Source organism: Gopherus flavomarginatus, chromosome 3, assembly GCF_025201925.1.
Source record: "Gopherus flavomarginatus isolate rGopFla2 chromosome 3, rGopFla2.mat.asm, whole genome shotgun sequence".
In the NCBI taxonomy this organism is placed as follows: Eukaryota; Metazoa; Chordata; order Testudines; family Testudinidae; genus Gopherus; species Gopherus flavomarginatus.
Genome location: NC_066619.1, coordinates 39523967 through 39545627, shown reverse-complemented (window position 1 = coordinate 39545627; position 21661 = coordinate 39523967). Strand labels below are relative to the sequence as shown.

The 21661-nt window shown below is 40.5% G+C and overlaps 2 protein-coding genes across 8 annotated transcripts in view; one reads left to right on the top strand and one right to left on the bottom strand.

The window, feature by feature from the left end:
• Positions 1-11124, bottom strand: part of NDUFAF2 (NADH:ubiquinone oxidoreductase complex assembly factor 2) — a 151042-nt gene extending 139918 nt beyond the window's left edge. The window contains exon 1 of one of the 2 annotated variants that reach the window (XM_050947174.1): positions 10905-11124. In XM_050947174.1, coding sequence (XP_050803131.1) covers positions 10905-11031 — 127 coding nt within the window. In that variant the 5' untranslated portion in view covers positions 11032-11124. The remainder of the gene's footprint in view (positions 1-10904) is intronic. The other variant, XM_050947172.1, reaches the window with a different exon arrangement.
• A 230-nt stretch (positions 11125-11354) lies between these two features.
• Positions 11355-21661, top strand: part of ERCC8 (ERCC excision repair 8, CSA ubiquitin ligase complex subunit) — a 57110-nt gene continuing 46803 nt past the window's right edge. For 2 of the 6 annotated variants that reach the window (XM_050947052.1, XM_050947048.1), the window contains exons 1-4: positions 11508-11651; positions 16358-16453; positions 16587-16688; positions 20113-20236. In XM_050947052.1, the coding sequence (XP_050803009.1) occupies positions 11575-11651; positions 16358-16453; positions 16587-16688; positions 20113-20236 (399 nt within the window). In that variant the 5' untranslated portion in view covers positions 11508-11574. Of the gene's footprint in view, positions 11449-11506; positions 11652-16357; positions 16454-16586; positions 16689-20112; positions 20237-21661 lie in introns of those variants that run through there. The other 4 variants (XM_050947050.1, XM_050947046.1, XM_050947051.1 and 1 more) reach the window with 4 other exon arrangements.

Here is a 21661-nt window from a genome sequence, read left to right as displayed (position 1 = left end):
AATGTTAGTAACAGTCACCAAAAGAGCTATTCCTATCTAAACCTTAACTGGCTGGCTGTGTAAGGCAGTATGATTGACAAAAAAGAAAAATCTAAGCCCTCAGAGTGTCAGCTGTTCTGTCAGGTGACTACAGGTAACAGTTTATTGTTAATAGAAGTTGCACTAAATATAAAAATAAACAGCTACAAATTCAAGAAAATTAAGACAAAAAGACATACCACAGGAAAAAATGGCTGTGGAATAGACTTAAACAAAAAAAGACTGAAGGAACCAAAGCTGGTCCTGAAGCCAAAAACAGTAGAAAAATGATTAAAGATAATGAATGAGTATAATAGAAAGTTTATTGTTGTCAGACTGAATTCAACATGATCATCAGTTTAACTGAACCTTGCTACTAGGAAAATAGTACTCAATACATGCTTAAGGCCTGGCTAGGCTATAGCAACAAATCAAATGTTAAACACTATCATCTTCACTGTTTTCAGTCACTCGTGATTTACAAGTCAGTGAGATTAACACATGTCCCAAATCAATCAACTTCTAGGAATTTAAGACAAAAATGAAACATTGTAAATAGATTTTAAAAGCATAAATATTTGAAAAGAAATCTGTAGTGAGTTCCTTGGAGTATAATTGCTTCAGCACATAGTACACGGCCCACATCGAACATCTGTACTGTCACTCCAGAATCCTTGTCCTAAAAGTTGGCAGTTAGTAATGCAAGGTTTATTTTTGGAATAAAAAAATATACACCCAATTATTTTGCAGAGACTTTAAACAAATAAAAAATCCTATCAACTGTGAGGAAAACAGTACTTTTAATAAACTGTCAGTCTAGGACATCTGTGAAACAATGCTGCCTCCTTCTGGGCAAATCCAGAGTGTCAATTTTTTTCCATAAAATCAAAAGCAGTACATTTTTCCTGCCAGAAAAAAAAATAAACCACCTCAATGCTATGACAATATTCTCTTATTTTCTTATTCAAATGAATTTCACTTTACTATTTTGAACTTGGTCTAATTATTTTAAATGCTCACTGCTCATTTAAAAAAAATTTTAAGTAAGTTTCCATAACACTTCAGATTACATTAATCTAACTTTTTTTTAAAAACTGCTCATTTATTTTCACCAAAACTTGTGAAGTCCTCTTGAAAGAAGCTTTCACTGTCAAGCATCACTAACTTTTACAGATTCTAACATTTTATTTAAATTTTTTTCCACTTATTGTTGTAAAGCAACTTCCAAATGGGAACTAAGAGTAAACCATTGCAGTGTTTTCCTTCTAAATCTGCAGGCAGAGCTCCAACATCTCTTGCTGCTTATAGCTTCCACTAGTTGCAGCAAGAACAACAGCTGATCAAAGACTTGTCAGTGTTCACTACTGCTAGTGGAAACTCCATTGGCAGCAGCAAAAGAGAAGAATTAGGCCAATGTCACTATGCTTGTGAACACTGTGAGTAAAGCCCTACCAAATTCACAGTCCATTTTGGTGAATTTCACAGTCATAGGATTTTTAAAAAATCCAATTTCATGATTTCAGCTATTTAAATCTGAAATTTCACAGTGTTGCAATTGAAGAGGTCCTGACCCAAAAAGGAGTTGTACGGGGGGTGGAGGGGTCACAAGGTTATTGTAGGGTCTGCACACAGTACTCCTACTCTTACTTTTGCACTACTGCTTGCAGTTCTGCCTTCAGAGCTGGGCAGCTGGAGAGCAGCTGCTGCTAGCCGGGAGTCCAGCTCTGAAGGCAAAGCCTCTGCCAGCAGCAGCACAGAAGGGTGGCGTAGTATAGTAGTGCCACCCTTATTCCTTCCCTGCTGCTGGCAGGGCACTGCCTTCAAAGCTGGGCACCTGGCCAACAGCTGCCGCCCTCCAGCCGCCCAGTTCTGAAGCCAGCACAGAAGTAAGGATGACAGTACTGTGATCCCCCTAAAATAACCTTACAATCCCCCCACCCTCACCGGCAACTCCTTTTTGGGTCAGGGCCCCCAATCTGAGAAACACTGGTCTCTCCTGGGAAATCTGGATAGTATAGGGTAAAGGCACACAGAAGACTAGATTTCATGGAGGGAGAGCTGATTTCACGGTCCATGATGTGTTTTTCATGGCCATGAAGTTGGTAGGGCCCTAACCATGAGCATCAATGGAGTCATACACTGGGTAAGGGAACCTAAAACGAGCAAAAACGAGCAAACACAGATGACACATTAGCCAAGATTCATAGCACAAACATTACAAAAGCCAAAAGTCCCTGGGATTTGGCTACAAAGAAAATAAAACAAGAATGTTCTTCCTTCCTCCTAGCACCCAGTGTTTTAGACATCTACTAGCTGGAGGCTACAGAGATAGAGCCCATGAATAGCTTACAGGGACAACATCTTATAGGAACTCCAGCACCCTCCACTTTTGCAGCAGCTTTGTGGACTTTTTTTTCCTACTTTATTTTGGGGGTGAGGGAATAATGAGGGAAGCTTGGCTTCTTTCCTGGGAGTTGTCTCTGAATGTTGAAGGCCCCAACCTATTGAAGAAGAGAAAAGAAGCCAAAAAAGAAAAAAGAGGGCTTAATAAAAGAGATGTGTAGTAAGAAGCATTAAAGAGCTTAAACAGAAAGTTGATTACAATGTTGCAACTAAAGCATTCAATACACTGTGCACAAACATTTGATACCTTGGTGACCAGATTCCAACTCTCATACTTACACTGAGGCTTGTCTAAATGAACAGTTTAGTGAGCACCAAGCTGGGGTATAACCTACAGCGCAGCAGTATGCCGCAAACTGTCTATGTGGACTTTGTCGCACAATAAGAAATTCCTCAGCACACAGTGACCTACTCCCATTTCAAAGTGGAGTAGATCAAAGCACACTAGGGATCTATAGGGACAGTTAGAGTGTGTATACTAGAGTGCGGTAGGTTTACAACCTGTTCATCTACAAGCCCTTAAGGTACTCACATTGGATTTCAATAGGACTACTTGTGGTGTGGAAAAAGGTACTACTCAAAAGTATGGGAAGAAGAATCTAGCCCTTAAATTGCAGGAAGCATGGTTTTGGAGGGGGTCTGGGAACATATTTTTCTCCTGGTTAGTAAGCATCATGTCAAGTTCTCAAGATCTGCTTTTCATTTAAAAGGTTAATTTTTGCACTTTACTCTGAAAATATACAGGTAAATTTTACTCTGCACTTCTCACGCACAAATACAATAGGTTTAATTGCTGTGCAGACATATCCTTGCAGAGATGCGATTAAGAATTTTTTCTTCCACAACTAGTTCTCCCACTGATTTTTATAATAAAAATAGTAATCCACTCAAGCACCAACTATAGTAATTCCATTTTATTCCTCCCCTCACACCTCTGGAGGAATGAAATTTATTCTTATCCAGGCCGGAATGAAGACTGACAGCAATGTCAAATCAACTTTTAGAGAGCAGTTAAGGCCAAATTCATCCCTCATGGTAACTATGTTGACTTCAGTGCAGTTACATACCCTGAAAACTGAAAATTAATGTGTTTGAGAACTGGATGTCCTTTCCTATTTATGCAACTTTTTTGTTGCTACAGTAGATGTTGTTGGTGGCTATTTGTTTAATTCCCAATATCTGAACATACTCCTGCAAGACAAGTCAAAGCTCAGCACATCACGGGCCCACACCACAGGAGCCCAATGATTTTGGGGCAGATGCATATCCAGAAATCTATGCACATTACTCAAGTTGCTCTAGGCTGCTTTGCTGCAGGCCAGCCCGACCCTCATCTGCCACTTCCCCTTCAGTTAACGTCAAAGATCCTATGCTCCCCTAAACATTTTCCAAGGTGATGCCTTCTTCTTGGCACTCAGAGGAACATCCTCTCTTGATAGAAATCAGCTAATCTGGTGACCTTTATTATTTTTTCAGTGTGCTTCTAAAGCCTTTTGTTGTTTCAGTTATTTTTATGCTTCATTACTACTATTTTTTTTAAAAAGTTACTACCTACACTTTCACTGATCTGCTACCCCATCTATTACAAAAAACTTAAAAAGTATAAATGAATGTTTCATAGAGCACATACATTTCAAGTTTCAGCCATTACTATGAATGCCAGCACAAATGAAGTTATTTCATAGTTTGACAAATGAGTTGTATACAAAGACAATATTTATAAATACCAGTTAGAAAATATTTAGATATTAAGTGTATAGCGGAAAAGCCACCACAATAATATCTAGACTGAGCAAGAGGGTATGGCAAACAAACTGACAGAACACACAAAGATCTGTGTGTCTTGTGCATGTGTTATCAGCACACTTTTGTGTGGGAGCGAGACATGGACCTTATACTCTCATCAGAAGAAGTGGTTCAACCGCTTTCATATGTGTTGCCTTCATCAAATCTTTGGAATCTCCTGGAGGGACAGTCACCAACACTGAGGTGCTCAAGCAGGCCAGCATACCCAGCATGCAAACACTCCTCAAACAGAGATGCCTCCCCTGGTTTGGGCATGTATGCCGAATGAATGATGGACGCATCCCAAAGGACATCCTCTACATCGAATTGGCATCTGGAAAATGGCCCAAAAGATGCCCAAAATTGCATTTCAAGGATGTGTGCGAGACTTCAAAGAAATGGACATGGATGCGGACAACTGGGAAGATCACACTTAGGACCGCAGCCTTTGTAACCAAGAGCTCAATAAAGGTCTCTGAAGTTACAAGAGGAAGCAGTCCAGCTTAGCACAGAAGAAGAGAGCTACCTGAAGGCAGAGCCCAAAGGGTCAAAACATCACCTTTAAAAGTGACCGATGCAGCAGAGATTGTCTCTCTCGAGGGAATCTCTTCAGCCACAGCTGCCATAAAACTAACTGAGTAAATTCTTTACCTCACAGGGACACATACCCAGGATCTCTCGAGCCTGAACGATGCTTACTGCTAGTGCATTTTACATTGTTTAAATTTTTCTCTTTAACTACGCCCTAACAATCTTCATATTTACGAAGTTTTACAGTGGAAAATGGGATCAGTGGAAAATGGGATCAGTTATCTCCTATGAAATATATGCAGTTTTAATAAATTACATAAACTGTATGAGGAATTTTAGCAATTATTGAACTATGAATAGTTTAAAAATCATTGCAGGTTGCAGAGCAAACAATTCATCATGTAGCCAAGCTATGGTGATGCTCTGACAGTGTGCTATACAGTTAAAAAATAAATACATTACATAGATTAAGCTACCCAGTTTGGTGAAATATTTGTCTGTGATACTAAAATTAGTCATCAATCACTGTTATCTAAATGTCCAATCTCACCTTCTATTCACGTCCAGTTTCAGGACTGGCATCTGAAGTGTAATCTCAGAATTTATGAGTTATACTGGATGTTCCTCTCAAGACAGGCATGATGAAATTGTACTATTTAATCACTGTCATCAATTTTTTACTAATCTTTGAAAAAGTTTAACTTGTAGCATAAGCTTATTTGGTAGAAAACAACAGAGTAGTATTGTTGAAGATTTACATTTATTTTCTAGAGACCATGTAACATTTCTGCTTTAACACAAGGGACTGAGAATGCCATATGAGAGTGTTTTCTGCTCAACTACATCTGACACCTGAATTTTCTGTTTTAGGAAAATGAACTGCTATAACTCTTATAAATTCTCTCGCACTAATTAGTCATACTCTCCTTCTCAAAGTCTCATCCTCCCTTGGCTTCTATGACTCTGTCTTCCCCTGGTTCCTTTCCTTCCCCTTTCCCACTTTCCATTCGTACTCTCTGCGGTGTCTCTCAGAGCTCTGTTCTTTTCCCTTCCTTCTCTTTCCTCTCCTCAAAGAACTTCATCCACTTGCAGACTCATCTAACATCATTGCATTGATGGCTCACAAATGCATCTTTCCCTTCCATAACTTTTCTAACAGCAAAGCCATTTTTCAGTCCACACAGCAAGAACTCTTGTTGGGCACTCATCTCACATGAACTTTCTTTTTTGCGATGTCCTAAACACCGCATCCCTACCCCAACTTCCGGGCATATATAGCGCAACTGCTAAGATCATCTTCTTTGCCTGTCATTCCAACAGCCATCCTCCTCTCTTTGAATTTCTCCAATGGTTGCCTCCCAGTCTTCCACTGCAAAGTCTAGCTGCCTGTCAGCATTATTGTTAATCATTTCTATTTTGATAGCACCCGAGGCTTCAAGCAGGTTTGCAACCTCAAAGCACTTCACCACAGAGTAAAATTAAGTTCCTGGCCTGAAGAATTTACAAATTAAATAGAAGTAACAGATAACAAGTGGATGAAGCCATAATGGAAGAGGTGGGGATTTGGGAGGAAGATGAGCACAACAGCAATAGGAACAGCTGACTATATAGACTCGCTATGTTCATAAATGCAGATCTCATTTTTTAAAAATATTTTGAAGAAACCATTTAAGTGCTTTCAACGGGCCCTCCCTCATCTTTAAACTTTTCACCACACTGTCTCTCTCCTTATCAGTCATCTTATTGCACCACCCTTGCATATTATTCCCTCTTCTCTGCCAATACCACCAGTATTCGCAACCTGCTTGTCCACTTCTTCCACAACCACAATTGCATTTTTTCTATGCCACCTCTTACATATGCAATTCCCTTCACCTATTACATATGGAACCCACTTCTCTAAACTAATTCTTCAGATTTTTCAAGATGAGAAATTGTCAAGGGAGGGCCAGGGTGCTGAGATGGCACCAAGCATTCTCTCTCTCAGGTCCTGTAGTACTTTGGTCTATTTTCAGTTGTTTGGGTTTAGTGTGTGGGTGCTGTGTGGGATGTTAGTGGCCTGTGATATACAGGAGATCAGACTAGATGATCTGCTGGTCCCTTCTGGTCTCAAACGCTACAACACTTTTACCTGATTCCTAAAAGAAATCATTCGACTAATAAGAGTTAGTCAGAAAATTTTGCAGGGATATTTCCCTTTTTTTAAAAAAATTGGTTGTTCATTGTATCCCTCTCCTCTAAGTGTTAATTGTTAAGTCTTCTTAGATCAGGAATCGGCAACGTTTGGCACATGGCCCACCAAGGTAAGCCCCCGGGTGGGCTGGGCCGGTTTGTTCACTGCCACTTCTGCAGGTTCGGTCGATTGCAGCTCTCACTGGCTGCGGTTCACCGTTCAAGGCCAATGGGGACTGCAAGAAGCCGCAGCAAGCACATCCCTCGTCCTGGGCCGCATGCCAAAAGTTGCTGATCCCTTGATCCCTGTCTTAGATTATGAGATCTCTGGAAGAGGTACTGTAGCTAACTATTCATCTTGACAGTACCTAACACATTGCGAACAAAGCATGCCGCAAAAATAAGTAAAGTACAAATAAATAATACCAGAAGATGAGTGAGTGTTTTCTGCAGCGCAACTTTCCTTTAAGTCAAGTCCCTACCACCATCAAATCCTTTTTCATTATTTTAATTTGTTGTTTTCTCCAAGACAAAAAGGTTTATTTTAGTCTTCCCTAAGATCCTCTTTCTAAAAGCCTGAAGACATTTTCTACTTGCAGTAATAGCTACTAAAAGCATGCAATTTAAAATTATTCACACAAAACAAAGTTGTTCTAAAACTAGCATTGTGATATACAGAGACAATTTTCAGGGCAAATTAGTTACTAAGGCTCATAACTAGTCCCATTTTAAAAGACTACAGAAAACCATAATGATTAGGACACTAGATAATCTGATGGAACAATTAAGATTAGTTTGACATAATTACAGAACATTCCAGCACCCCAACCGTACTATATCACACTCTAAACTACACTTAATCCAAAACTATGCGCTGGGGAAGGATGAGAAGAGGCTGCATGAGCTGCCTGGATTGAGGAATGTGGGTATGTGCAATATAAGAAAGGAGTCTAATGTCTGTAGAGAATTGTGGGAGCAGATACTATAAGAAGCACTTATGGAAGAGTTTATACAGTTTAGGGAGAATAGTCCAAAGAAAGACAGACTAGTTCCGTGTAAGTTTCCAAAGAATTTCATCTACATGCATATCCTAAAAAATGTCCTAAATGAAAAAGAAGTCCTTTAGAAAAGTCTGTTTTGACAGAGGTAAAAGCAAAGCTCTAAGATCACCTGATGCGTGGGTTTATCTTTACCTACTTTAAAATAAGAGTCAATTTGAAATCGGTGTTTTGTTTTTTTTAATGAGTTTCATGTTCCAGACCCTTCGCCACTCTCTTATTTAAAAAAAAAGGTCTCTCTTCCCTATTGTCCTGTGCATTAGAAACTGGGAAGCTAACAGACTATAGAAAGAGCGAAAAAGGTTACCAGGGGTCCCTGGTATACATCCCCCCTTTATCCATTGTTTTGAATATCTGTCACTGATCAATAGGGGAACATGTTACAATTTACACTAGTCCTGATCCCATATCCATCATTTGCACGGATAGGGACTGACGTGAATTGGAACACGTTCCCCTATTGTACAGTACAGCACTGTACTTAAGTCTGCTGGCCACATTCAAGGCTTATTACCTACGGAGGACGTTCTCCATGTTGATTAAGGAGACAGGCGAAGCCCAGTGTAAAAGAGTTTTGGAAGTCCTTCAACATCTTGAACAGCATGGAAAACATTGACACGTCGTGGGAAGAATGTATGAATGACGTTTGGTGCCATGCATGGCCAGATGCTGTCCACAGCTTCATGGGATTTGATGCCATTCCTGCTCTCAAGCAAGAAATTGTCAAGTTGGTGAAGGATGTCAGCTTCAAGGAGGTGGAGGAGGAGGAGGATGTACAGGAGTTGTTGGAGTCTCGCGCTGAGCAACTGATAAATGAAGAATTGATTGAGCTAACCAACAACAGCTATCTGAAGAAAGCAAGGACGATGACATAGGGCAGGAACTCAGAAGTCTGATGAGAAAGAATCTCTCCCATTTCTTTGGATTGCTGGATGAGATGAGGGAAATCGTGAACAGTCTGGAAAAGCCTCCAGGGCTCTCGATGCAGTGGCTTGCTACAAGGAAATCTATTGTTCAAAGATTCATGCAGGAGAGCAGATATCATTAAAATCTTTTTTTAAGACTTCTGCAACCAGGTCAACCATGGAAAAGCCAGCCCAAGGAAACCCAGCGGCCACGCCACCTAAGTTTAGTGTAATTGACACTATTTTATACTGTATTATAGTACTGTATTTACTTTATTAAAATATTCTGTGTGTTTGAATGGTGTTAGTAGGGTTCTACATTTTATTCAATGTTTTATATGTAACATGTGTACTGTATGACCTGTCATTGTAAAAAAATAGACTGTTTAGGTATACTGTTTAGGCAAAAAGAGCATTATCATAGGCAAGTGCGGTGAAGTTGTGAACACATCTCCCCCTTATTCCATTATTTCTCATGGGGGAAAATTCCCTGGTATTCATTGTTTCAGTATCCATTGCCCTTTCCAAGAACTCACCCTCAACGTATACAGGGGACCCCCTGTATATATATTAAGTATTATGAAATTAATCTTGTTAGTCTTTCAAGCCTGGTTCACTTATTTCCTTCTTTTATATATAGCCCTCTAATATGGCTAATGCAAGTCTTTTCAAATTCCCTCCCCCCGACGCCCTCCATGGAAATAGAATTATTTAAAACAACAGTAGTAGAAAGCACCAGGACAGGGCAGACTAGACCACAAGTTAAGAACCTGATTCAATATTACAGCGCTATTAAACAAATTTAGTTCAGAGGCACCTCCCCCTTTCTGTCTTTATCAAAACAGCCCCCAACATACAGTATGCTGCTAGCTGATCTGGGAAGGAACACAGTACAAGCTTCACAGTAATGGCAAAGTTGAAGGAAGAAAAAAAGTACTTGGGTTAGGAGCCTAAGGAAAACTATAGAGAATGTGGGGGTGTATAGGGAACTAAGGGGAAGAAGGAGAAACACCTAAAAGACATGCAGAGGAATTTCTGGGCAATGTGTATGGAGAATAAATAATTGGTCAGGAAACAATCTATGAAAGGGCAAACATATGGACATGGGGTGGACCACATAACATAAACTGGTGGAGAGGCTGGCAGAGAAGAAGTATTGAGAAGTTGTAAGGACTTCTGGGAGATGAAACTGGCAAGGGATAGGATGTAAGCAAAGGAGACTATGATTAGGAGTAGTGGGTATCCTGGAGACAAGTTCAAGTTTTCAGTCATTATCATCAAAGTTCTCCTTATTCTGGGCCCATCACCCAGGATATATGAAATGCAATCTAAAGCTCTGTGATGAAGACCATGTTGATGACATCACTCCTCCTGCCCAATGGTAAGAATAAAGTTAGTGTCTGTGGGAGACACAGCTCTGTTCAGGAGCGGTCCTAGGCTGTGGAATGAAGTCCCCTGGGAACTAAAGGCCATTACAAACCTCACCACTTTACATTCCAAGTGTCTGGCTCATTTCTTTGACCTTGCCTTCTCGAATATAAACACACAGCCATACGTATATTTACTTGTTTAAAAATCTGACCACAAGAAGACACTGTGCTGCACACAGGTCTCCCCTGTATAGAAGATGAGAGAACAAACATGTGACAGACGTGCTGTCATGCTACTTAATGAACTACTGGAAGGCGCTCAGGCACTAGGATGATGAGCACGGTATAAGAACCTATACAGCACAGAAGAGAGTAGTCCAGGGAACAATGAAGGGAGCCTAGGGGCAGGGGAGGCCTGGGGGAGGCTCGGGGAATGGGAGTAGGGTGCCATGGAGGCAGGCGAGGTGGGTTTGGGGGTGCCTGGGGGAGAAGGCTGGGGGCAAGCGAGGTGCCTGGGAGAGGCTGAGGACCAGGGCGTAGACGGTGAGGGGATACCCTGGAAACGCTATAGGCGGGCTGAGTTGCAAGGGGGGGTGCTCTGCCAGAGACAGGCCCAGCAACCCCCCAAGAGAAAGCTGTGGAGCCCCGCCCCCCACTCTTACCAGCCCAGGTTTGGTGTTTGGGGATCTTGTAGTATTTGTTTCCAAACTGGTCGCTACCCACAAACTGCTTCTCTAGCCCGAGGAGCCGGAGCCGCAGAGCGCGCAGGAGCCCCCAGAGCCTGCCCATCCTGCCGAGCGAGACCCGCTCACTCTGCCGCGATAACGCCGCCCCCAAGCCGCCAGGCCAGCATCTTCACAGGCCCCGCCCCTGAGCCCGACCGCGCCAAATACCTGCCCCGCCCCTTCCGCTTCGGCCCCGCCCCCGACGCTGTGACCTTCACGTATGTGCCACACCCCCTCCGTTTCGGCTCCGCCCCCAACGCTGTGAGCACCGTGCACGTGCCCCGCCCCTTCCGTCTCAGCAGCGCCCTCAACGCTGTGAGCACCTTGTACGTGCCCCGCCCCTTCCGTCTCAGCAGCGCCCTCAACGCTGTGAGCACCTTGTACGTGCCCCGCCCCTTCCGTCTCAGCAGCGCCCCCTAAGCTCAGAGCACCGTGTACATGCCCGGTCCCCTGTCTCAGTCTCTGTCTCGCCTGCTTAGAGGTGGGTTGTCGACTATCCAATAACCGCGCTCTGTATTGGTCACGATCGTTTCGCATTGAGCCAATCGGCGTCACCCTATTTACAACATGGCGGCGTTCTTGGGTCTGGTACTTGCTCTGTCCCGCCATGTTGGCCTTCATTTCAGCCCGCCAGGCCGGTCTCGACGATCCGTTGCGGTTGCGCCGGGCTGAGTCCACCCGGAGGTAAAGAGTCTTTCGGGTCCTGCAGTTCAGTCTCTTCTCGGCTGGGGTGTGACTCTGGCTGTGGGAGGCAGGACCGGGTGACGGGGCCGTGCCTTAGTGTCTCCACTCGGGGTAGGGGGTGATGTTTTTACACCAGTGTCGTCCTTTGCCCACCACTAGACATCGATAGGGCCCTGCTGGGCCAGAGCTTTTCACTGGGAATGGAATGGCAGGACCTGACACTGTCCTGTCACGGCGAGCGTTTGGGCATGACATGTCGGTCTCGTTTGTCTGTATTTTACCCTCGCTTCCAGTTTGAGTGTCAGTGGATGCAACCAAGGGTCACGCTCTTCCCCTCTATTTCGGCTTCCTCTCTGCGCCCGCGCCGCCCCCCGGCCCTTTCCAATTAAGCTTTTTTTTACCAGCTCTCTGTATCGACGTTTGTTTGAAAAAAGAGGACGGGCTATTAATTAAATGATTTCTTCAGATGTGAAGGATTATATTAATTGGTGCTATTGTGTACAACGTTGTTTCTGAGAGTAGTCACTCTAAAATAGGTGTTTAGTCTAGAGATGGTAGTATTAGTGCCAACCCCAAGCATTCAAAAATAATGCGAGTCCAAAAATAAGATATTTAAAAGCATGTATGTTGGATTCTTTTTACTTACTTTCTGGATTTTGTGTGTTTGGTTTCACATGTTTAAACTTTTCTGTAACCACTAAGGCTGGAAACCTCCTTCTTAGAAAATGAAAACTGAGATTCTCATGTAATCACACAATTCATGAAGCTGGGGTTTTAATAAAAAAAATTACAACTATTACTAAGAATGTTGATAAAATGAGAGTTGGCTGCATGGAAGTAGTGATCTAGCCTGTTGTCCTTTGGCTGGACAAAGTTATGTATAGTACTGGCTGTGTTCATTTCAGTTACACACTTTAACTGTGTTATATAGTGTTTTAAAATACACAAGAATTATGACAAGGAGTCCTTGTGGCACCTTAGAGACTAACAAATATATTTGGGCAAATGCTTTATAAATTTGTTAGTCTCTAAGGCAGTGGTCTCCAACCTTTCAGTGTGGCGGGCACCGGACGACTAGTTGCCAAAATGCCCCCGAGAAGTGACGTCATCGAGAAGCGTCGCTGCCAAAATGCCACCGAGAAGCACTGGCATTTCAGCAACAACGCTTCTTGGTGGCATTTTAGTGGCTGCTTGTCCGGCGGCTGCACTCCTCGGGGCAGGCGCTCCCATGTCAAGAGGTGGGCACACATAAATGCCCCTGCAGGTGCCATGGCATCTGCGGGCATCACATTGGGGACCACTGCTCTAAGGTGCCATAAGGATTCCTTATTGTTTTTGCTGATACAGACTAATACGGCTATCCCTCTGAAACAAGAATTATGCTCTACCCCAAATCTATGTCAGACTCATGCTTGCTACCTTCCACTACCTGGTGCATGTAAAGTAGTTTGGCTTCAGTGAAGTACGTTTCACCGCAGCAGCCATTGCAATGCCTGGTGATATAATGCTGTTTTTGCCAGAATGTAGCATTGTGTTGTTGTAACATGCTACAGTAAACACTATGACATTGTAAAAGCTAAGTTATATCCTACACGATGAACACATTAACATAGCATGCTTATTTCCATCCCCTTCAAGTGTATTTGTTCTACATCCTTTATACAGCACCTGTTCACAGACACTAATATGAACATCTTGAGCTTCATATCTTAAAATAATTTTGTGTGGCTTCTCCTTCTTTCTGAATATTTTAGAGATAAGTCACTGAGGTATGGTTGGACCTTGTTGGACTTGTCAAGTCACAATTCTTTTCATTTAGCTATAACAGAGAATCTTTTCTAGTGTAGACTAGGTCTATGTGAAAACCAATACACTAAAGCCTCGTGAATCTGCAGGCACACTAAAACAATAAATGAGGCATGAATTTCTCTTTTAATCTCAATTAGATGTTAATTCTGAAACCTAAAGATGACAATTTTAAATGTCAACATTGTTAAAAGGTTCACTAGCTGAATATTTCTGGTAAAACCATAATCAGTCTCATTATCCCATAATTATGGCCCTACCAAATTTACGTCCATTTTGGTCAATTTCACGGTCATAGGAATTTTTAAATAGTTAATTTCATGATTTCGGCTATTTAAATCTGAAATTTTACAATGTTGTAATTGTGGGGGTCCTGAGCCAAAACAGAGTTGTGGTGGGGGTCAAAAGGTTTATTGTAGGGAGTGTTGTAGTACTGCTACCCTTCTGTGCTGCTGTTGGCGGCCGTGCTGCCTTCAGAGCTGGGCTCCTGGCCACCAGCCGCTGCTCTCCAGCTGCCCAGCTCTGAAGGCAGTGCCGCTGCTAGCATCAGCACAGAAGTACGGATGGCATAGTATGGTATTGCCACCCTTATGTCTGTGCTGCTGCCTGCAAAGTTGGGCCCTCAGTCAGCAGCTGCCGCTTTCCGGTCGCTCAGCTCTCAAGGCAATGGAGAACTAAGTGTGGCAATACTGTGCCGCCCTCCCCCCTTAAAATAACCTTGTGACTCCCCCACCCCGAAGCTCTGTTTTGGGTCAGGACCCCCAATTTGAGAAATGCTGGTCTTCCTCATGAAATCTGTATAGTGTAGGGCAGGGGTAGGCAACCTCTGGCACACGTGCCGAAGGCAGCACGTGAGCTGATTTTCAGTGGCACTCTCACTGCCTGGGTCCTGGCCACCGGTCTGGGGGGCTCTGCATTTTAATTTAACTTTAAATGAAGCTGCTTAAACATTTTAAAAATCTTATGTAATTTACACGCAACAATAGTTTAGTTACATATTATAGATTTATAGAAAGAGACCTTCTAAGACCGTTAAAATGTACTACCGGCACATGAAACCTTAAATTAGAGTGAATAAATGAAGACTCGGGGCACTACTTCTGAAAGGTTGCCGACCCCTGGTGTAGGGTAAAAGCACACAAAAGACCAGATTTCACGGTCTGTTACATGTTTTTCATAATCCCAAACAGCATCCTGCACTTTTCCACGTACCAAGAGCCTGATGTGTACACCTACCCAGCTGCCAAAATCTTCAGCTCCTCTCAAGAATCTCTATGATGCAGCTATGCATTGTCAATCCAAACATCTGATTGTATTATTCGTTTTCTGTATTTAATTCAATAGAACCCTAATTTTTTAAATTAAGCTGCAGCAGGATTTCCGGTCTGCTACACCGTGGCATTTAGCACAGAATTTAGTTCCAGATTGCAATGGAGAATAAATAGCTTTTAGTATAAGAATAGTAGGTAAGAGACTACTGCTAAAGCCAAAATTTAGGTACCAATCTGTGAAAGTGCTGAGTACTTCCAGCTCTATTTGACTTCAGCTGCAGGAGACATTCAGCACCTTGAAAACTGGATGTTTATTTCACGCATATAAATTGTAGTTTTCCTGTACTTTTGTTGGCAAATGGGATTGCTCAGTAGAGTGTAGATTTTTCATAACATGGTAGCAGGACTTCTGACTCCACTTAAGGAGCTGGGTTTTGGTGCATATCACGTTTTCATAACTAAGAGGAGCCGTAACTCATTGAACCAAAGAAAGTATCAAAAGTGTTTCTGGTTATCAGCTACCTTGTTCAAAGCTAGTTTCACTTTGCAGTAATTAGAAGACATCAATTGAAATGTGAAAGGACTTTCATAGAAATATTTTAATAAACCCACAACTATGAACTCACCATATTTTTCTCATTAATTTCCTTTTGCTATTCATATGTCTTTTGGTCAAATGAACTACTTAGTGTTTTTCTAAATCTATAAAATGCTGAGTCTTTTTTTTTTTTTTTTTTTTTTGGTGTTGTTTCATCATGGATAATAAACTCAGAGCGCGTTGTGATCTCAGCAACACATTTTTTTGCTTAATTTGTATTTTTTTAAGACCAAGTATCTTTGTTATCTTTGATTGGATGTTGAGGAACATTGTAGTTATTCTTGTCAGTTACAACAGTAGGATATTGCTTGATTGACACTTGCAACAGTAGCTGGGTTTGCATAATCATACAAATTAGGAGTAAAAACAAATCTTGTCCGTAACACAGTGAATGCTTCTGATGTTTCATTAGCTGAATTTGAATTTTTATCAGAAATAATTTTCATGAGGCTGTCATTTTGTTTCTTTCTTAGTGATACAAAAGATGTGGAAAACATTTATTTTTTTTATAATTATCACGTGGTGGTAGTTTTCTTATTCATTCTGTATAACAAATCACTTTTTCATTTACTAAAATAACTGGTTTGTCCACTAGGTGTCCTAGTTTTACTAAATAAACTACCAAATGATCATAATTGGGATGAAGACTAACTTATTTGTGAATATATTAGATATAAAAGTATATAAACATTTCATTTCACTTTTTTATATTTCTGATACTTGCATTATATGCCAATTTTCAGTTATACATTTGTTGACATTAATTGCTAAATAAAGATTTATAGTTCTCCACCTCCAAATAATATACAGTGTGGTAATTTCAGCCAGTCACACATTTCTTATTTTTAGTTCTACATCAAGTCTGAACTTTTACTTTAAAATGTAAAGGGTAATAATTGCATGTATTGAGTCAAAGAAGAATTCTGAGGATCACAAATTTGACTTCTTCTATTGTACTAAAGAAAAGGTAAAATTCAAGTACTTCCTGATTCTCACTGTTCATGGTTTGATATAGTCTATTTTTTTTAAAGGGTACTAAGCTTGGAGCTAAACAAAGATAGAGATGTGGAAAGAATCCATGGGAGTGGTGTTAACACCCTGGATATTGAACCTGTTGAAGGAAGATAGTAAGTAAATTATGCTGTTTTTATTATCATCTATATTTTATAGAAATTACTTTGCTGAATGTGAACATTCAGTTATTTTGAACACATTGTGAGTGTAGGATATCTAAAAGCTATGTTATGTTTGTTCTTACAGCATGTTATCAGGTGGATCAGATGGTGTTATTGTACTTTATGACCTTGAAAACTTCAGCAGAAAACCATGTTATACATGTAAAGCAATTTGCTCTGTGGGCAGGTATGTTCCTTTCAAAAAAAAAAAAATCACTGTGAAATATTTTTAGCAATTTTATTGTGTATTTTTGCATTGAATTCACAAATTGTTGCACTTTAGTATTTTACAGTATTTTACTTCCTGCATAAAACCCTAATCACGCATAGGACCAGAGAAAGTGGATTAAAAAAAACATATTGATGACACACTCAGTTAAAAATATAATATATCAATTCTGAAGTTGTAGGAGCAGCTGTTTGGAGTGTTGTTTTGTTTTGTTTTTTAAATGTTGGCTAGTTGTTTCATTAATAATACCTGTAAAAATAGGAATCTACTGATGATACAGTTGTATAAAACTTTTCATCCAAGGAGTTCAATACCGTAAAACACTGGTTATTTTTACAGAGTGGAAAATTGGAGGCACACAGAGATTGTGTGTTGCCTAGGACCTCACAGATCATCGGTGGCAGAGTCAGCAATAGAAGCCTAGTCTCCTGATTTACAGTCCTGTTTTAACCACTAGAAAACCCTGCTTTTCCTGTTTTCCACTCACAGATTCCTTATTCTGGCTCTTTCATATTATCCCACACTGAAATTGACCATGTAGATGTACAGTGCTATGTCTAGGCATAAGGACAGTAATTTACACTTTACTTTCTTTAGTAAACTGGATAGAATCTAAAATAATTTACAGCTAGTTACTTATGAAGTTGGAAAAACTATTTAAAGGGTTCTAGACATAAATGATTCATGCAGTGGTAATCTGGAATTTACCAAGGTCATGCTTGAATGAGGACAGTCCCAATATTACTGGCGAAAGAGGCCATAATTTTTATTCACAATTCATGCTACAATATTACGGCTAAAACTGACAGAAACTCAGTATATATGGTAGCCCTGTAGTAGAATTAATGCAGCTATATAACTTACTCACAAGTCTCCAATGCCCTTACAGATTTGTCAGACTTTCCCTGCAGGTCATATGGATTTGTTCTTTTTATGTATTTATTGTTGCCCATCCTTGTACTTAGGAAGTTGGGCCCTCCCACAAGCAAAGACTTTTTTCCTGTGTCTCATGATAGTTTTAATAAAAGATGCTAGAGAATGCATCAAAACATGGTACAGATACTGTTAATAACCTGCGGTCTCTAGATGTCCATCCTTATGAGTGTCTGGACAAACTAAAATGATGATTAACATTAAGTGAATAAATCCCAGAATTGGAACAAACTCTTAAACATAACAAAATTACATAATACACACTAACAACATAAAATATTAAATAAGAGAATAATTCTGAATCCAGCCTTGAACGATGCCATCATTACACTTCTTAGTGTATGTCAAGAATGAGTGGAATATTCCATAGCTGAAGACCCTGTTTTTGGCCACATCAAGACTATACTGTTAGATGGATGTCAGTTTGTTTCCACAACAGGCACAATCCTTAGATAGATACATCTCTTATTTCCAGCTTTAAAACTTAATCTCATTCATTAGACTCTATCCAATGATACAATAGGAAATACATATTTACCAAAGAGAATTAAAATGAGGCAAAGAGCCTAGTAGTATTAAATGTAATTATCTATAATTCATATAGATTTCTAATATAATATCTGGAGTTAAACTAGACAGGGGAAATAATTATCCCTCTTCCTGATTCAGAACATCACAAGCCAATGCCTGCCATTAAGAAGAAGACAAGAGCCTTTAGTACTTGTGCTGCTGTGTTTTACAGAGTTGTAATTTCTATGTGTCAAGGGGAGTCCTGAATAAATTGCATTGGCAGTCAGAAAGAATCTAAGCCACTGTTTCTCAAACTGGGGTCGCCACTTGTGTAGGGAAAGCCCCTGGTGGGCTGGGACGGTTTGTTTACTTGCCCTGTCCTCAGGTCCGGCCGATCGCGGCTCCCGCGGGCCACGGTTCACCGCTGCAGGCCAATAGGGGCTGCTGGAAGCGGCAGCCAGTAAGTCCCTCACCCTGTGCCGCTTCCAGCAGCTCCGTTGGCCTGGAGCAGCGAACCGCGGCCAGTGGGAGCTGCAATCGACCAGACCTGTGGACAGGGCCATAAACAAACCGGCCCGGCCCACCAGGGGCTTTCCCTACACAAGCGACGACCCCAACTTGAGAAACACTGATCTAAGCACTGTGGTGATTTTTCTTGAAGATACGACTCTTAACAGCCTCCAGATATTTGAGAGATTAAACCTGTGCTTCCATTTTCATCTCATGGTCAAAATGAACTATAGATTCTGAGCCCTGTGAATCTGCTTCAGATTGTGATTTTTACTAAAAGACATCTTCCTACTGTAAGACAAGACACTGCCTAGCATAGCAGAGACTGGTTCTAATATGACAGATTTTTCTCAGCAGACACAGAGAATGGCTTAAGTGTTTTAAACTAGGAGATGGCTTCAGAGGGAGAGGAAATTTCGGATTCTACACTTCACCTGTCTCTACAGCTCCACTGAGTGATTCTGTGCTGTAGCAAAGACAGATATTCTCCTCTGTATTGTAATGCTATGATACATCTATGTATGGACTTGATGGAGGGTATCCTAGAGTCCTGAAGCTCACCACTTCACCATTGTTCTAAATCTTGATCCCTGTCATTTTATTTTCCTGAGTTCACTTGTAATGACGGTGAGCTTTGGGAACATCTAAAAGAGGTGAGACTCTCAGTGATAAGGATACTAATAGGAGCAGAGATCCAATTATAGTTCCTCAGCAACCACTTGAGATTCTAATATGCTATCCTAAATAGTTCACTGATTCTCAAGATCTCATTAAATTGAAATGTATTCAGGAGCCTGTGAAGATGAAATCGAACAGGATCTGTGTTGCAAGATACTATCTAAATTCCCTTAAGTGTTGATCTTGCCCAGATTACTACTGGAACTAAGACTGTGTGGTTAGCAACATACTAAAATAGTAAAATTTTGTGGCACTTAAGTCATAGTTGTGATTTAACATTACCATTAGCAAATATTTGTTAAAGACCCCACTCCTGCAAACTTGTGCATATAATATGGATCCCATTTAAGTCAGCAGAGCTCACCAGGGTCATAACTGTTTTTAGAGTCAGGCCCTAAAATAATATTTAAATGTCAAAACTTACATTTTTCGAGAGTGACTACAGATTTTGGTGTCTCAGTATTTGGGTTCCCAACTTGAGACACGTCAAAATAGCTTGGTTTTGAGAGAGCAGATGATCAGTGCTTTCTGACAATCAGCCCCAAGGGGGCTCAAATTGGTCACTCAGAAACTGAGGCACCAAAATTACTGGTCGCTTTTGAAAATTTAGACCCAGTAGTTTAAAAAATAAAAATAAAAAAAAAAGAAGAAAACCTAGTAAAAATTTTTTAAAAACCACCTTGGTCAATTAGTATCAAATCAAAAATACACTGCTGACCTTAACCAGTACAATTTTATTATTGTATTATAGGAGCCATCCTGATGTACACAAGTTCAGCGTAGAGACAGTTCAATGGTACCCTCGTGACACTGGCATATTTACATCAAGCTCATTTGATAAAACACTGAAAATATGGGATACAAACACATTACAAGTAAGTAATTACTAACCATTTTCATAACTTCCTATGCACTCGACCTTGTGATATGCTGAGCACCCTTTTTAAGGGATTGCGTTCCTGAAATTCCCATTGAGCTCAGTGAGAGTTGCTCAGCATTTTGAAGGATGAAAAATGTCAGATTGGTAGCATTCAAAACGGTAAGTACGGAATGAAAGGGCAGAAGTTTAGGCACTCCCATACTTGCCACCATGCTTCAGCCTTGTTTTAGAAACCACTTTTATGTTACCCATAATATGGTAGTTCAAAGTCTTCATGATTGCCTGGTTTTTCTGCTTAGCCTGCCAATAAGAATGTGATTTGTTATGGTAGACTTTGTGGTATATGTACATTTGTCCAGCAGCAACTGGTCTGAGAGCATAATTTATTTCACGTGAGGTGTTGAACACCTAGTGAACAATGATAATTGTTGGTTATCTTATTTGCATAGCACTGGTAGTGTACCATGGGAGCACATTTGTTATAATTATATGCAATATGAACACTGTCTTTGATGGCTTAAACCTTTTGCCATATTTGCGTGAGAGGATTTGTAAGCTTAAAGCAATAAAACAAGAGAAACCATGAGGAGAAACACTAACCAATTTGTCATGACTTAAATGAAATTTGCATATTACAGCTATTAATCTGCTACTAAATTCTGTCCTCTAGTAGCTGATATATGAATTTTGGACTGTGGTTAATCTCTTATTTCATGTATCAATGGCCTTACATTGACATTGTTTGCCAAGAATATTGGCTCATGCATTAAGGTGAGACGATCATGGAAACTGGAGATTCTGTCATCCCAAGGACACAATAGGCTATATTTATATGATTGATTGAATAATAAATTATTATTTTCACAACCTTTTAAAAGTGAAATGTTGAGATGTATAGCTTTATTTTTGTGGAGGGAGGAGGTAGTGTTTGTGTTTTGTTGTTTAAAGTGTGTTGTGTGCTTAGCAAGAACGAGATTCTACTTTAGACCATTCTCTTAGAATGAGTTACAAAATGTAAACAGTATATAAAGGACATTTCGTGTCTAAACTGCTACAAAATGGTGTATTTCCAAAAGATTTGAGTTCATTCTTTAAAATAAAAAGCAATTTTAAACTATTTAAAAAAAAAAAAAGAAACATAACAACAAAAATGAAATTACCTGACATTGTCCACAAAATTAAAGATGAAGTCCCAAATTTAAACTGTTGAACTTCGTAATTGTTAAAATGTCAGGACACAATGTGCCACTTATCATAAACCCTCACATTAAACTAGTGCTTCCCTAACCGTGAGCTGTGGCTTCCTTGGTGAACCATGAAAGTTCATGTGGGAGCCTTCAGTGGCTGGCGGGGACGGGGAAATTTTAATCAATAATGCCCATTTTTGTTTTTCTAATTAGGAGACTATTAACTAGGCTTA